Genomic DNA, 18,025 nt, shown 5'->3' with positions numbered 1-18,025 from the left:
GCAATTAGAACACTTGTAAAAGGAGGGGTTTTTTCTTTTCAAAACGTGTTCTCCAGCTTATTGTAGATTGATCTCTATGCTGGGATGAACAGTCATTACTATTACACCATGTTGCGCGGTATAGATTAGGTAATACAATACTTTTACTATATTGATAGACTAAACAGAATTATTATAAATTCTTATTCAAACTCTCGGTAACTATATGTCGATTTGGAACAGCTCTTCGGAACAGCTGGTACCGCGTTCAAACAAAAGCTGTGTGAAAAAACAGGATCAATTTTGGATACTTTACCATAAATCTTTCAGCTATCCGTTATCTTGGCAAAAAAGATATGCTAATATGACGTTATGTCAGGGGGTGCTGAAATTGGATATCTTATAAGAAACAACATTTCGATTTTGATGTCTTCCTCAAAAGAGAAACCTGATTTGCATTGTCGTCTACGATTTCAAAAACCAAAACAACAACCAAGTGTTCGACGGTGAAGTTTAACTACGTATTTGGTAATAATACGTCTGCGGCCGAGGATTAAATATGTATTCTGTTTTTATGATATGAATGGGGGTTTGATCGCTTATCATTACATATCTGTTTTTATGATATGAGATGGGGTTTGATCGCTTATTTGAATAGCATATTCTAGACCGATAAAGTGCATATTAACATCCGATTTACATTCCGCTTGGGAAGAAACCGTAAAATAGAGATATTGCACTTAAGATGTTTCGCCAGCGTATGGACATAGTGATTAATCTGTTTTTATTATGAATCACATTAGCCGTATGGATATTGTATACAAGTAAGTATTCTCCTAATTTACATACAATGTAGTGATATAATAAATTGTTGTTGATTAGAAATCTGATACGGATATTCTGACTTGGAACACAATCCAGAAAGTACCAAAAATTCTAAAGTATAGATAAGAGTAACAATCGAGGAATCAACACGGTGATTTGGTCATACCTGCTTGTTGTTACTAAATTGAAGAATTTCAAAACACGGTGATTTGGTCATACCTGCTTGTTGATACTAAATTGAATAATTTTAAAACACGGTGATTTGGTCATACCTGCTTGTTGTTACTAAATTGAAGAATTTTAAAGCACAGCGATTTGGACATACCTGCCTGTTGTTACTAAATTGAAGAATTTTAAAACACTGCGATTTGGTCATACCTGCTTGTTGTTACTAAATTGAAGAATTTTAAAAGACGGCGATTTGGTCATACCTGCTTGTTGTTACTAAATTGAAGAATTTTAAAAGACGGCGATTTGGTCATACCTGCTTGTTGTTACTAAATTGAAGAATTTTAAAACACGGCAATTTGGTCATACCTGCTTGTTGGTCAACATCCCATTTAAAACTCTCACTCGGACTAGGGCTGTTAAAATACACACGGAAATACAAAGCTTTTGGAGCATACACGTTTGCTATGATAAAATGATGCAGATTTCTTTGCTCAGTGTGGAAATTGGAATACATGTAGAAAATTCCATTTATGTTGAAATATAAAGAAATACTTATATCAGGTTTTTTTTTTTGTGGTTTTTTTTTGGGGGGGGGGGGGGGCAGAGCAACTGACGTCATGTGTTTCACGCCCAAAATTTGCAATGTAAAGGACTCCCATTCTATAGCGTTTTGTAGTTTCACGAATCTGACAATGCATTGTTTGCCGTTTCCAGGTTATTTACAATATTGATAAACTGGTCAAGTGGTTAAGTAGCTCGCTTAGCAGAAGGGAGACCCGGGTTCAATTCTCTTTCTCAGCGCCGCGTTTTATCTTAAGCCTACTTCGATTGGCAAATCCGAGTTAACTCGAGGATGAATCGAACATATCAAGTAACCTTACAACGTCACAGATATGACCTATTACAATCATACTGGGTCCAACCCACATGGTCCCGTGGGAATCCGCGTTAGAATAGGTCCTCAGTACCCCTTGCTTGTCGTGAGAGGCGACTAAATGGGGCGGTCCTTCGGATAAGACCGCAAAAACCGAGGTCCCGTGTCACAGCAGGTACGACACACGATAAAGACCCCTCCCTGCTCAAAGGCTGTAAGCACCTAGCATAGGCCACAATTTTGCAGCCCTTCACCAGCAATGGTGAAATATTCTGGAGAGGGACATTAAATAATATACAATCAATCAACCAATCCACATGTAATCGAGTAGTTTACGTCACAGTGAGGCTGTAAACAGTTTAGGCGTGTCTTATTGTTCTATCTTTAGTTTTTATGGTGCTATGTTCGAGAAAAAGAGACGTTACAGGAATAGTTGAAAAGTTATTTCGAATTTGTCTACCCTTTAACGTTAGAAAACTTTGCAAGTCCCGATGCCGCCATTTTTGTTTGCATGCGATACATGTGCAACTCGAGTTGATCAAGACTTGTATAAATTCATTCTATTGCAAATTCGTTTGCGTATGTGCACGACGTGTATTTAAATGAACCCGAATTAACTTGGGTTATCCAATCAAAGTATGTATCACCCAAAAGACCCATTACTTTCACTTTTACTGCCGGCGAAGGAAATGTACTGCCTATTCTAGAAGCATTAGATTTGACGCCGCCACCGGAAATCGATCCAGGGACCTCTAAGTTGCGAAGCATGCGCCCTAGGCCTTTAAATTTCTTATATTCATTGTAAATTTGTTACATAAAAGCAATGGTTCTCCTTCCAAAAATGCTCAAAATATAATACTTATCAAACAACATTCCTTAAAAAGTAATAAAATTTGATTTTAAAAAAGTGAAATACAAGTGATGCATTGAAGACAAAATAATGCAGCAGCATGAATCATGCATCAATTTACATAATATTGGCTTCTCAAATTTGATGCATGATGTGTAAACATTTGTCGCATACATCGTAATGATATACGTAACATGCATATGGACGGCTTTCAAAATCTGCACGAAAGCCTTGCACCACAATGGATTCCATTTTCTAGATCATTGATCAGATATCTAATCTTCTTTTTCTCGACTTGATCAAAAGCTACGAAGAGAATGAAAATATCGTAAAAAGCATGTATACTTGCGTCATGCATTTGTTAAATCCATCTATTAGTTTTATAGACAGCCGTTTCCTAGGAGGTTGATTGAAGCAGTTAATGCATAAAAAAAAACAACAACAAAACAAAAAAACAACAACAAATAGAACTTACCATGATGTGGGTACAAAGTGAAAATACGACTGGTGAACAGATGTAATATAATCTAGTGATAGATGATGCACGTGTGAAGTACGTGTAATACGTGTGAAATACGTGTAAAGTACGTGTTATTCGTATGAAGTACGTGCTATACGTGTGACGTATGTATTGTACATTTGAAGTCAATATTTTACGTGTTATGCGCGACATGCACGTGGTATATGTGTGAGGCAAATGCTATGTACGTGTAGAATACGTGAAAAGTGCGTGTTATATGTATAGTGTACGTGTTATACGTGTAAAGTACCTGTTATATGTGTGGAGCAAAAATTGAATATGCATATATATATGACGTAAATTTCCCAGATAACCAATCGCAATAATTTGATAATGATCAAATTCTTTATCAGCCGATAGTCAATACCTGATAGCGCGTATGAACATTTTTATTTTCGAAATTACATAACATCATATAGAGATACATTACATAACATCATATAGAGATACATTACATAACATCATATAGAGATACATTACATAACATCACATAGAGATACATTACATAACATCATATAGAGATACATAACATCACATAGAGATACATTACATAACATCATATAGAGATACATTACATAACATCATATAGAGATACATTACATCACATCATATAGAGATACATTACATAACATCATATAGAGATACATTACATAACATCACATAGAGATACATTACATAACATCACATAGAGATACATTACATAACATCACATAGAGATACATTACATAACATCATATAGAGATACATTACATAACATCATATAGAGATACATAACATCATATAGAGATACATAACATCATATAGAGATACATTACATAACATCACATAGAGATACATTACATAACATCATATAGAGATACATTACATAACATCATATAGAGATACATTACATCACATCATATAGAGATACATTACATAACATCACATAGAGATACATTACATAACATCACATAGAGATACATTACATAACATCACATAGAGATGCATTACATAACATCATATAGAGATACATAACATCATATAGAGATACATAACATCATATAGAGATACATTACATAACATCATATAGAGATACATTACATAACATCATATAGAGATACATTACATAACATCATATAGAGATACATTACATAACATCATATAGAAATACATTACGTAACATCATATAGAGATACATTACATAACATCACATAGAGATACATAACATCACATAGAGATACATTACATAACATCATATAGAGATACATTACATAACATCATATAGAGATACATTACATAACATCATATAGAGATACATTATATAACATCATATAGAGATACATAACATCATATAGAGATACATTACATAACATCACATAGAGATACATTACATAACATCATATAGAGATACATTACATAACATCATATAGACATGCATTACGTAACATCACATAGAGATACATTACATAACATCACATAGAGATACATTACATAACATCATATAGAGATACATTACATAACATCACATAGAGATACATTACATAACATCACATAGAGATACATTACATAACATCACATAGAGATACATTACATAACATCATATAGAGATACATTACATAACATCATATAGAGATACATTACGTAACATCACATAGAGATACATAACATCACATAGAGATACATTACATAACATCACATAGAGATACATTACATAACATCATATAGAGATACATTACATAACATCATATAGAGATACATTACATAACATCATATAGAGATACATTACATAACATCATATAGAGATACATTACATAACATCACATAGAGATACATTACATAACATCACATAGAGATACATTACATAACATCACATAGAGATACATTACATAACATCACATAGAGATACATTACATAACATCACATAGAGATACATTACATAACATCATATAGACATGCATTACGTAACATCATATAGAGATACATTAGGTACTTTTAATGTTCGATATCAGAGATGAAGGATCATTCCTTTAGGCAACAATATGTCGGTCACGATCAGCTTCTGATGGCATGTTCAAAGCCTGTGACTAATTTGATTTGTTAATATACAGTGTAAGTCATACTAGTTTACGTCGTTCTACGGAGAAATTGAATTTTTCGTCTTCTTTGTTTTGAAAAAAATAATTGTGTGGGATGCTTGACATGACAATGGTTGCAATGCATTAAATTTCCAATTCTTTGAAATACAAAACCCACACCTTTCTTTTGTATTGTATAACACTTTTTTAATCTTGATGATTAGAGTATATATCTAAAGGATATTATTTTCCTCTTCTTTCCGTTTTTTTTAAATCATTTTGTTAACAAGGTTTTGTTTCAGAAAGTGTACTCGTAGAAAGTCTTGAATCAAGGCCAACGCGGTATGGATAAAATGATTCCACTCTATTGCTTTAATTTGTCTGGCTCTTGAAATTTTCTTTAAACGTTCTAGAAAGCTCAGCAATTCCTGTGAACGCCAACTCCAAGAATCTTTGTGAAAATATAGTACTTCTCCAAAATTTAGATAAATCCGGAGGTTTGCATGGGATTTTTTTTTTAAATAATAGGTCTGCGAAAGACGTTTGTATATAAATGAAGGTGAATTTGAGATATTTGATAAAATTAGTTTTATTGGTAATGAAATAATCCTTTTGATAGAAATTCATTTTTATATACATACTTGAAATATTCACAGGTGCTTGTGTAAAAGTGAATTTCAATATATGCACAGTGTAAATTTCTATATGTATAAATGTTAATCTCACTATATTTTTAAGGGGAAAAAATCATTTTTGAAAATACATGAGGTTATGAAGTTTGTTTAAATATAAAAAAACCAAAACCCCACAAACCACGAGGTTATAAAGCCTTAGCGCTTCATGAAAAGTATAACTGCATGAAGCGTGATGGCCCATACCCTCATGTATTTTCAAAAGTGAAATTCATTTTTTATATTTACATTGGACTTTGATTTCAGTCGGAATTCCCAGCCCTTAAAATAGACGTGTTATATTTATCAAGATTCATACGCGCACTGTTCACGGCTGCAGTGCATTCATGAGAAATTGGTTATCATTACAATCTGTAAAAATGTCAAAGGCAAAAACATTGCAAATGTAAATATAAAAATGTGAATTTCAGTATATGTACATTTGTACATGTATATATCTGTGAAATCGTTCAACCAAAGCGCGTGTAGATATATTTAAGTATATGTGAACAACTCTATCGTCTGCGGAAATCAAATCAGCAATTCTTTCGATAGTATCTTTTTATCGTAAAAGAAATAGAGATTTTCAGATAGATTTTGATTTTCTCACTTACTGACAACTTAAATCATTGGTAGGAAGTGGAATGACAAAACTTGATGCTAACATCACATTGTATTTCATTCTGTAAGATCAATTAAAGGGAAAATGTACGCTCATCATACAAAGGCGGCCTTCAACAAGAGTTATTTTCCAATATCGCTAATAAATTGTTATTTGAATTTTGTGTTTTGTTATATGATTCCGAATGTTCATCTCTTATGTAACCTAACTCACCGTGAACACAAAAGTAACTTGCTCAATATCTTTGTTCATGAATTTCCGGAAAACTGTCGATAAGATACTGCAAATACCACTTCATGAAATGAAAACATGAAATGTTCAATTCGATATTGTTCCTAGTAATCATTAAACGATATCCAAAAAATGAAAGATTTGTCATACACGGATTTAACACTAACACACACAACACACACATACCCCCCACCCCCCACCCCCACACACAGAGACTCAGAAAGTGTAGCGTGTATTATGTATTATGATCCAGCTCACTGTGTAAAAACACCTATGAAAGAATTACGCTTAATGATACAAACTACATTAAGGGGTTCAGTTGTAACGCTTAATGATAGAAACTACATTAAGGGGTTCAGTTGTAACGCTTAATGATATATACTACATTAAGGAGTTCAGTTGTAACGCTTAATGATAGAAACTACATTAAGGAGTTCAGTTGTAACGCTTAATGATATATACTACATTAAGGGGTTCAGTTGTAACGCTCAATGATACAAACTACATTAAGGGGTTCAGTTGTAACGCTCAATGATACAAACTACATTAAGGGGTTCAGTTGTAACGCTTAATGATATATACTACATTAAGGGCTTCAGTTGTAACGCTTAATGATATAAACTACATTAAGGGGTTCAGTTGTAACGCTTAATGATATAAACTACATTAATGGGTTCTGTTGTAACGCTTAATGATATATACTACATTAAGGGGTTCGGTTGTAATGCTTAATGATACAAACTACATTAAGGGGTTCAGTTATAACGCTTAATGATATATACTACATTAAGGGGTTCAGTTGTAACGCTTAATGATAGAAATTATCGCCTCAACAGAAATTATCGCCTCAACGGTCTACACTATAAACCGTTAATGATACCCCCCCCCCCCTAATGATACAATTGTATATCATTAAGGGTGCCACTTGCAGTGCTGTTGCGACGCTTAATGATACAAATACAAACTAGCAGTTCAAACAGTTATATCATTAAGCGTCACAATAGCAAAGCTTAATGATACTATGAATCAATAAGTGAAATCAAATTTTGATTTTTAATTATTTTGTTAGGTATGTTTGGACTAGGAAAATATGTCAAGAATTTTTTTTATAATAAATTTATGAGACAGCAACACAAGAATACAACGACATGAGGCCTCAACCGTGCGCAGCTTTTTTGTGCGCCGTTAATCGAAGGTTTTTATAAAGAGTGGATATGTAACTCTCTGTTCCGTCACAATATTTTTGTCAGAGAGCTACAGTTCTGCAGCTATCGGAACCTCCGCACCAGAGTTACTGTTTACACCTCTGATACAGCATCACTTATGAGATTATGTCAGTGAGCTGTAATTTAATTTTACGAGATCAGTAATGAGTGAGTGAGAATTTAGTAAAAAAAAACTACTTTTATTTTCGATAAACACCCCCGAAAAAGCAACCAAAAAAAAAAAAAAAAAAAAAAAAAAAAAGAGAGTAAAATGGTCAACACGCTTTGGTGGATCTAGGTCAGTGTGAGTAATTTCTTTATCAAAATAACAACTTTCGATAATATAATTTCAATTATCTATCATTCTCTTCCACTGAAAAATCTCTAGATTCTCACCACTTGCTTTCATATCAATGACATGATAGGCCAGCACAGGAAATATTCTGGTTCAAACTCAGATCTTTAGGAATCATATTCTTCGATCATATAAAGCAGAAAAGACTTACATTTCAGACTGAAATATAAAGATCAATGTTGATTTAAACAGATTTTACCGATCTGTCGGATTTGAAGTACGAATTCGAAAAATATAAATATAAAACGATGAAACAATTAGATAAAATTTATAGCAATAAAATAAATGTAAATTATGTCACGCTTAATGATATCATTAGCGGTTTGAACTGCAAATCTATGGTTGTATCATTAAGCGTCGCGACAGCACTGCAAGTGGAACGCTTAATGATACGATTGTATCGGTAGGGGGCATTGTATCATTAACGGTTTATACTGTAGACCGTTAATGCGATAATTTGTATCATTAGGGGTTGCAATTGCACCCCCTAATATAGTTTGTATCAGTAAGCGTATTTGTTTCATTAGCTGTTTCTACACCGCTGCACATAATATTATCAATTATCTCTCAGTGCGTTCAATTCAGGTACTAGTATTTTCTCAAATCAATTCACGTTCACCGAAGATTAAGACTTCAGTCCTCATTAATACTATCGGTGTGTGATGGGCATTCATTGTTGTGTGTGAGTGTCTCTATGTGATTGATTGAAGCGGAGCCGCCACAACTTGGGGGTCGGTTTCGGTTTTGGAGGGTTGTTTATGCTTTCAAATCACATTATCAGCACCACGCACAATAAAAGCTTCAGCTTTGATATACACACCTCATATTTGACAACTCGCAAGGATAAAGCTATTCTACTTCAATCCCAAAGTTTTTCAAATGAATGGCATCAAACTCGTAGTAAACAAGGTTTCAAAGTTTGGGACCTGCTGTATCTTCAAGATGAGTGTACCGGTATGCGTTTGGCGACATGAAAGACCACCCCTCTCGTGGTGCTCTTCGTACATACATGTGCTTTCTATGCGCTTCATACTTTCAATGCTGATGGAAAAAACTCCTTTTTGAAAATCAAAACAAACAAAATCAGTTTTTGTTTTCATAAATTACGTCATCTAGCGGTCCCACGTGCCGTGTGTTAATTTTATTTCACTTTCAGCTTTTGCCTTTCATTTATGATGATGATTAAGTACATTGATAGCGTTAAAAAACCACGCGTTTCTGAAATTATGCAAATATCCAATAATGTTATTTGGCAAATCACCCTCTTGCAAATGTTTCATAAATATGAAAAGGTGTCTTACATTTATATAAGTAGACGGAGCAAAGAAAAATGAATTCCGATTCCAAAAATCAAGTGTATTACAACATTAAAGAATCAAAATAGGCTTGATAATGAAATAAAAAAAGGCTGTATAGGTATCAACTGATGGGTTCTTTCATGATGAAGAGATGGGGCTAATTAAGTGAAAAAGCGAAAACAGAAAATCGAGGAAAAAACACACACAAGTATCGCAGCAGGCAACGAAGTGGAGTAGTGATGTTTGAAGGAGAGCACCACATTTCAACGCAAAGGTCACCGGTGTGCCTGCAGAGAAGAATAGCGGATCTTGTTTCAAACTACTTTGTGTTTTATCTTCAGAAGGTAAAATATGACAATAAAGAAGAGCAAGAAAACTTGAGAAATCCTGTTCGATAACTTATAAGACAGCGGTATGAAAAATCTCGTGAATCTAGCTTTTAAAGAAGCTCTTCAGTCTAAGAGTCTGGTACAAAAAATACCAATTATGAACGCTTCCTGCTTGATTAATATTCTCAATTGTAGTTTCTCAGCTGTGTATACAGATATGAATAGGGAGCATTTCATCAGGAAACATAGACTCAAAGCTGTTCACAAATATAATACTAATCCATCTTTCAATTTAGATAGCGTATTATTATTTTTCTAGGTGGCCACATCCTTGGTTTGACTTTGTACCACAGTAGGACTTTTTTAAAAAAAAGAAGACATTTCTTGATTTATATAACTTTAGTTGGTGTTCAAAGCACAGATGAACAAAGTAAACATAGGAAAGCCGATAACCGGAAGCTCTTCACATATTTTTGTCATTAAAGAGAAAACGAAAAAATTAACAGCAAAAAACAAAAACAAAAATAAAACACACCTTCCAAAAACCTGGCTAGTTAAAGTCTGAGGAGTTCAGTGATCGCTTTGTTAGTGTTTTGTTTTATCTTTGTTTTTATGCTGGTTCTAAATATATTTGGACACAAATAAATATATATAGACTTGTTTTCAGACACTATTCTCCGTATGATATGATCTAAACTTTCCTGAGGCTGTATGTGCTTCCTACAATATTGTTTATTGCAAATGGATTCATAAGACCCGTCTCTTTTACTCGAGGCCCAAGTGTCATCATATTTCATTCTAATCACATTTAGGCAACTGAACGGCGAGGCGGTGGTTTATGTTCATTTGTATAAAATCTGGAATTGTATAATTAAAAACTGCATATATATTCTAAAAATGAAAAAAAAAAAAAAAAATAATAAAAAATAATAATAAAAAATTCAGTTTCAGTATTTTTTCATGCGCAATATTACATATATTTAGTCGTGTATCTGAATCAAATTCATATCAAGTCTAGGTTTTCAACGTTCTTCTAACAAATTATGCAGATTGTAATTGCTTAATGTATTGCACCACGTGACTACCCAGTGCACTTAACTATTTCATGCTCCGTTACTTATTCTAATCATTAGAGTATACAGTATGGTTTATTTCTATCAGCAAGTTTTTCATGAAGTTTTTTCATTGTTAAGTTTAATTTGCAACGAATAGCCTAATGAGTTCTCTCTCTCTCTCTCTCTCTCTCTCTGTATATATAAGATACACGGTGATAAATCGTTCTTGAAGTCCACAATGAAGGAGAGTAAAAGAATCTTTTCACTTCACAGATGTCCCTGGGTAAACAGAATTGCATAAGACTTTCTGTTAGACGAGAGGTTTTTCATCTTGCACTGAATTTAGTGTTTATTGAAATCTTGGAAAGTATGTAAATATATCAAGAGCTAGATGTTATTGGATTTTTAAAATAATTATTCGTAATTCTGTTAAAATTTCAATCTGGCTTTTATAATCAGTCGTAATTCTATTAGAATTTCAATCTTTTGGAAATAGTTCATTTTTAAAAATATATACATTTAAAATGATCTAATATGATGTAAGTTGAAGCTGTGAAATACGTATTTTAAACAACCACCACCACCCACCCACCCCCAATTTTGGACTGAAAGGCCAAAATATATTTCCACATTTTAGAAGGAGGAGAGGAAAAACTATTTACACATGAAGAGTATAATTCCAGATCATAATTATGAGCAACATGTGTCCGACTCGCCACATCTGACTTTTTAGCATTCTAGAGGCATGCAAACACGTGTAAACAATGGTATAATAGTCGAATGGTGGGGCAGATTTGTTTGATTGCTGTAGCCGATGTAGGCTAATTATAGAGACGGATCATTCCAAGCTGTAAACGTCGTAAAATATACCCAAGTGTCGTTTTATCAATAAAACTCGAAACGGACAATTAATACTCGTCTATAATATTTTGGAACAGGCACGAGGAAGACAGGCGTGTGCTTGTCGCTACTGAAAAACATCCATTTTACATATGAAGGAATTTAAGGGAATTCTAAATCACATTTCAGATTATCTCTTTACTTTGCTAACATCTAATACTGACATGGCCATAATTGAATTTGAAAGTAGACGGTTCATAGAATTGAATCGGTATTGGAATTTTTTTTTTCAGTGAGGACGGAGTATAAGGCAGTAGACTCTTGGAAACAGAGGTTTATTTCACTGAAGATGAAATGAAGACTAGAATACTAGTATAACGCCTGTAGCTGATAATGTGTGCTGTATTGTTTATGTAATTGCAGATGGGCCTTACCTACCAGAGCTAAATGAAATCTGGAGTCGAGGGTCTAATAAGAAGGTGCATATTCTATCATCAACCATCACTAATAGCTTCCAGGCGCTGGTGAGAGACGCACTTGCTCGCCTGATGGGATATCAGTGTCGAAAAAGTCTTGACGGGTATTCATGGATTGAAGAGAAGGCGGTATACGATAGTACATTGGTGTGTTAAACGATTATAAAAGATGGAGAAATTTTCGGCGAAGAGTTTGGTTTTGAAATGTGGAATAATTTATGTTATTGTCTTCGAGGCGTTGATTCCGATTGTGACTTGTCAAAGACCCCCCAAAGCAGAAATAGACATCATAGTACCCAAACTAGATAAAGTTGTGAAATCAATTGATAAGAGAGAGTTTTATAAAATTATAAGACCCATCAGAAGGGACTATTCGGCATTTGCCAGGATTATAGAATTGGACGACAGCAATCCGGATGAAATTCTGAGAATCTTCTGTGATACAGTGTTTGAAAAACACACCAATGCTTTGATACATTTAAGTGTCACCAAAAAGGGCCAAAAGTCTAAGGATTACATTCTAGGTCTGGCTACCAGTTTAGGATTTCCGGTCCTGTCGTTTGACCCGAATTACGTTGGGGCACTCGAGGTAATGTTGTTTCTTGAGCATAATTTGTACATTGTTTAAACGTTACGTTGATACCCATCACTAACAAGAACATGGCATCTAGATTTACAGCGAAATTTGCATGCTTTGCCTATCTGGAATTACGCTTAATTAGATTATTTCAGTTTCACACAAAGCTTCTAATTTAGAATTTTGTTTTTAAAAGTGCATCTTATTTACTTTTGAAAATGATAGATGACTAACTTAATGGTTAATCATTTTCAAATACGCAGACGACTAAACTACAAGGCGGCGAGGAACGGACGGTAATGTATCACAATGTGAAATATTGCATGCATTTGTGTACATGTATATACATGGTATATTCTCTGTTCTCTATCTCTAGTCAGAGTTTGTGGAAAGAGATCGCCGATTCCTATTGATTGAACGTGTCTCTCAGATCAAGTCTTTATCGACAACCAAACACAAAATAAAGCGGAGTGAATTCATTGAAATAAAAAAAAAAGCAATCAGACTTTACTCAATTTTCATACAATACTCTTGGAGAAAAAATAATTATATGCTTTTCTTTTGAAACATTTACATTTGATACCGTTATTATGGAAGTCATGTTTGTAGAATCAACGACATATTGTCTTGTACATCATTAACAAAAGTTTTAGACGTAAAAATCGGTGATCTTTTCAACATCCTTCCCTCTTTACAACTATAGTACTTTTTCTCACTTGTTTTCAGACTTATGAATTTCGATAAAAAAAATATCTACAAGATTGCAATATTAAATCAGACTACCAAATTCTTGGAAAGCAAACAGATAAAAAAAAAAATCAGTAGTACATGCCCATTTCTCAATGTTGTCGCAAATTCTTAATATTTGGTGTTGATATGATTCTGGGGATTAAAAACCATTGCATATCTTTTAATGCATACCAATTCGATTCGTTATGTTCTGTGTTGAAGCACCTCTTCTCGTTGAACGATTAGATGACAATGTTGGGGTTGTGGGAATGACATTCAGTAAAATACTCTCATTGATTTTATGAAATGTATATTTCCTTGTTCGTTCATGTTCTGTCAATCACATCTAATTCAGGCAGTGTCTTGAATAACTGATCAGAATGGTTTACACCCCAAGACAAAGCTTGGCAGTGAGCTGGTTGAATTGTCGATTTTATATTTAAGCAAGTAAACAAAAAAGTAAGGAAATACAATGTACATGTAATTTTGCTAGTTACTCATGACGCAAACAATTTGTAGGTTTAAACATCTGGAAAATTATCTGAGCAGACAAATGGTTTCTGAGGAACCCGCTCGCCTCCATATGGATGAAATTTACTGAATTTCGTTTTATGATTGATTTTTTCCTACCTTTTATTTAGACATTCGAGTAAGTTTGGAACTTAAATTTGCTACACACAGCTTCCAGTTATGTTGTAATTTTCGGAGAGAGAGAGAGAGAGAGAGAGAGAGAGAGAGAGAGAGAGAGATATCTTCACCGATAAACTTACGTACAATGTATAATGATAAATTGTATGAATTAAGGGTACCGGTATCTATTTTTTTCCTGACAAATCATATCTATCAACTTAAAGTCTGCAATATGATTGTTTCTAAAAATGTTAAAGAATATAATATTATTGCAGATTTTTTTTGTTTTGACGAAATAAGAGAAAACTGAACTTCACCCAAACGAGGGATTTAAAATTAAGGTGCTTTCATACAATACTTGCGATGTACATGTAGTATATAAGAGGGGTTTATCATCAATATTATAAAGCCAATTCATTTTTTATTAGATGTAAAAAGAACAAATTACCACAAATTGCGTTCACGCCTAAAAGCGTAACTCTACTTTCAGAAAGAAGCAATGCTTCATATCTGTGATAATCGAAAGATTTGAAGACAATTTTGTTATCCCACTCATAAAATAATGATCCGTGAAAAAAAATATCAATGTTGCTCAGAAACGACAATGTAAAGCATTCACGCTGTGGTAAAAAAAAAAAAAAAAGTCGTAGGAATTTGTCTCAGGGGAATTCGCAATCTTCATGGATGTCTAGAAGTAGCATTTACATGCCGATATTCTCTGGCACGTGTACTGTACATGACAGATTATGTAATCATAGCCAGAACTCGTTACACATGGCGCTCCGGCGTCCAGTTTAAAGGAAAATTGCTGGTTCTCCTCTTTAATAAAATTAGTACTAGAAATCTCTAAAATTGATCTCAAAGGTGCTATAACAATGTAATTGAGATAAAGTAGCACTTTAGATTAAGGTGCTACGTCAGACTTGGGGAATATACAAATCTGACGAAAGGAAACTCGAGACTTGACAGCTAGTGCCCTCAGTACGTCCGCGAGACTTGACAGCTAGTGCCCTCGGTACGTTCGCGAGACTTGACAGTTAGTGCCCTCGGTACGTTCGCGAGACTTGACAGCTAGAGCCCTCGGTACGTCCGCGTTACGAATCTGGAAATCAAGGATGTTGGTTTAGGTAGGGTGAAAATACATGCACACTGTACTTCGACACCATCTTTTCTTTCGTCTCCAAATCTGAAACCATACGATTGTTATAATGGTCGAGGAGAAGAAAGACGAAATTTTCAAATTACTCCAAATTTATTTACACTGTATCATCTAAAGAGAACTTCTTGTTGTAATATTACTTTTTAGTTTTAATGCTAAGAGTGTATGCCATCCCTGCAAAAATTGACGGGAACCTTGATTCAGAACAAGAAGTAATCTGGTCATTTTTCAGAAGAAAGCAGTTGATTATGTATGTATAAAGTTAGCGAAAGCATATTCATGCAAAATATTTTGTAAAGTACCAGTTGAAGATCTTTAATATCATATAGTGACGTTAATTAAATGGGTTTTTGTTGAGAAAGAACGGAAGATAATAAATCTGTGAAAAGCGGAATTTTATTTTCAAAGGGCAATGATATGAAATGATGAACTACTGTTTGTCGTTGATCAATTCCCGAGAGAAAGTATTTCTCAAAACATAAAAAGGGCATGCTGACACTGTCATGCTTTACATAGACATTATGAATGTTGATGAATAAGAAGGTGTTGAACTTGAGGAGTTAATTTGTTGGATCGCTGATTTCCTGTGCAGAATAAACCAGTAAGCTGGCCAACAGGGAGTAGGACGTAGAATTAAGAGAAAGCAGTTTAATTGGAAATATCTCTTTTATCACGCGCAACTGTACCCCGAAATATCTCAGAGAACACAATCGTTTGTAATCGATAAACGCATTTATTTTTTTAAAGACATGCTCGGTACATCTGCCGAGAACTCCCTTTTAAAGAGACTTTGGATATTTTAAGATAATTATTATCAAGCAATAACAATAACTGTCTTAGCATCAATTAAAGCCATTTGCTCTGCTTCTTACATCGTATATTGTGCTTAAACAAACATATACCGATATGATCCGGTGAAAAGTCTATTCAGTCGCCGGGCAGTGTTATACTTGGATTGGATGAAATGTAATTTTTATTTTCCTAGGTCTATTTACTTGTTATCACTGTGTGTCTTGAGTCAGATATAAATATAAATCTTACGTTTGGCTGATATAATAAACATACTGGATAGTTTAACCAAGATCCCGTCTTCATTAATGAACAAATTTCAGTCGTCAATGATTATGTAACTAATTGTTAATTCGTCTACAAAGTCGATAAACACAATCAACCTCCAGTACACTAAAACTGGAAGAAGATCGAAACATGGGAATCCTCTGACCTCAGCTTCTATCAGTGATGTAACTGATATTTTCATCATCTGTATGGCGCACTTTTCTGGTATTCTGTAGAGGTTCCTCCCATCTTGACACTTACATAACTTAAATCCTTAGAAGTTTGTGTTTTACTGTTAAGTTGCAGGGTAATATCGTATTTCATAATTAGCTCTCGGTAGTTGATCCTGTGCACGAATATGTAATCAGTTCTTTTTATCTATCAATTCAGGTGTTTCCCTAACACAGTCGTTAGTGTGATCGTAAACTGCAATTTTTATACTTTCGCCCGATGGCGATGTAACGGTATTTTGGTAGGTGAATTATTCGCCAGAATGTACATATTGTATCAACTTTCGTCCATACTATGTATTACATGCATCATTGGGGACATGATTATGGTCATTATGAATTTAGACTTTGAGAAATGGAAAAGATTGATGACCAGTGCAGAACTGGAGATGCTTGTGATTGGTCGTTATCTCGGCGTATGTGAGGGGATGCTTGTGATTGGTCGTTATCTCGGCGTATGTGATGGGATGCTTGTGATTGGTCGTTATCTCGGCGTATGTGAGGGGATGCTTGTGATTGGTCGTTATGTGACAGAATGTTAGAACCCGGAATGTGACAGAATATTAGAACCCAGAATGTGACAGGATGTCAGTTCGTTTTGGCCTCTTCTACTTTGGTTGAGATTAGGGTGGAGAATTTGAACCTTGTGCGTTTGTACATGAGTAATCATTCTTAATGTCAGGCGCCCTATCTATCATGTATATATATAATTTGTGCAACATGTTAAATGCTTTAATTTACACAATCATGCTATCAAACTAATGGTAAAATATATATTGCTCGGTGTGTCATGGTTTAGAATGACATATAATGACATTATAATACAGAAATGACATAATAGCACGATATCTAATTCTGTATGTGAAATGTTTCAAATTTTGTCGTTATTACACTGCGAAAATTAGATATACGTGCTTAATTGTCTGTTGTTGTAGTACTCGTAAGATTGGGGAGTTACCATATCTTCCCTTGTGGCTGCTAGAATTATCGACAATGTTGAGTATCATTATTTAAACAAATATCCGTCTTCTCTCTGCCTTGTAAATTCCTCAAAAATCCCATCGCTATTAGATGTGATTGTTGCGTCGTTTAAATTTTGTCACACCATTCTAACACATGTGTATAATGAAAAATAATCAATATTCATTTGACATACTGGTTTCAATGACATAAGGTTAACTGAATGAGTAGTCAAGTTCTGCTCTCTAGCCTTTGACTATCTAGCGATATATTCCCGTATACATGTATATCCTAACAATTCTTCATTTCAACCCTTGTTCGCCTGTTAT

General features: G+C 34.1%; 1 protein-coding gene across 3 annotated transcripts in view; it reads left to right on the top strand.

The window, feature by feature from the left end:
* Nucleotides 1–466: 466 nt before the first annotated feature.
* LOC125669666 (glutamate receptor ionotropic, NMDA 2B-like) overlaps nucleotides 467–18,025 on the top strand; it is a 55,841-nt gene continuing 38,282 nt past the window's right edge. The window contains exons 1-3 of one of the 3 annotated variants that reach the window (XM_048904363.2): nucleotides 467–803; nucleotides 12,303–12,944; nucleotides 13,196–13,228. In XM_048904363.2, coding sequence (XP_048760320.1) covers nucleotides 12,525–12,944; nucleotides 13,196–13,228 — 453 coding nt within the window. In that variant the 5' untranslated portion in view covers nucleotides 467–803; nucleotides 12,303–12,524. Of the gene's footprint in view, nucleotides 804–11,891; nucleotides 12,213–12,302; nucleotides 12,945–13,195; nucleotides 13,229–18,025 lie in introns of those variants that run through there. The other 2 variants (XM_048904365.2, XM_056164191.1) reach the window with 2 other exon arrangements.

Source organism: Ostrea edulis, chromosome 4 (assembly GCF_947568905.1).
Source record: "Ostrea edulis chromosome 4, xbOstEdul1.1, whole genome shotgun sequence".
Taxonomy (NCBI): domain Eukaryota; kingdom Metazoa; phylum Mollusca; class Bivalvia; order Ostreida; family Ostreidae; genus Ostrea; species Ostrea edulis.
This window is presented reverse-complemented; position numbering and strand designations above follow the sequence as displayed.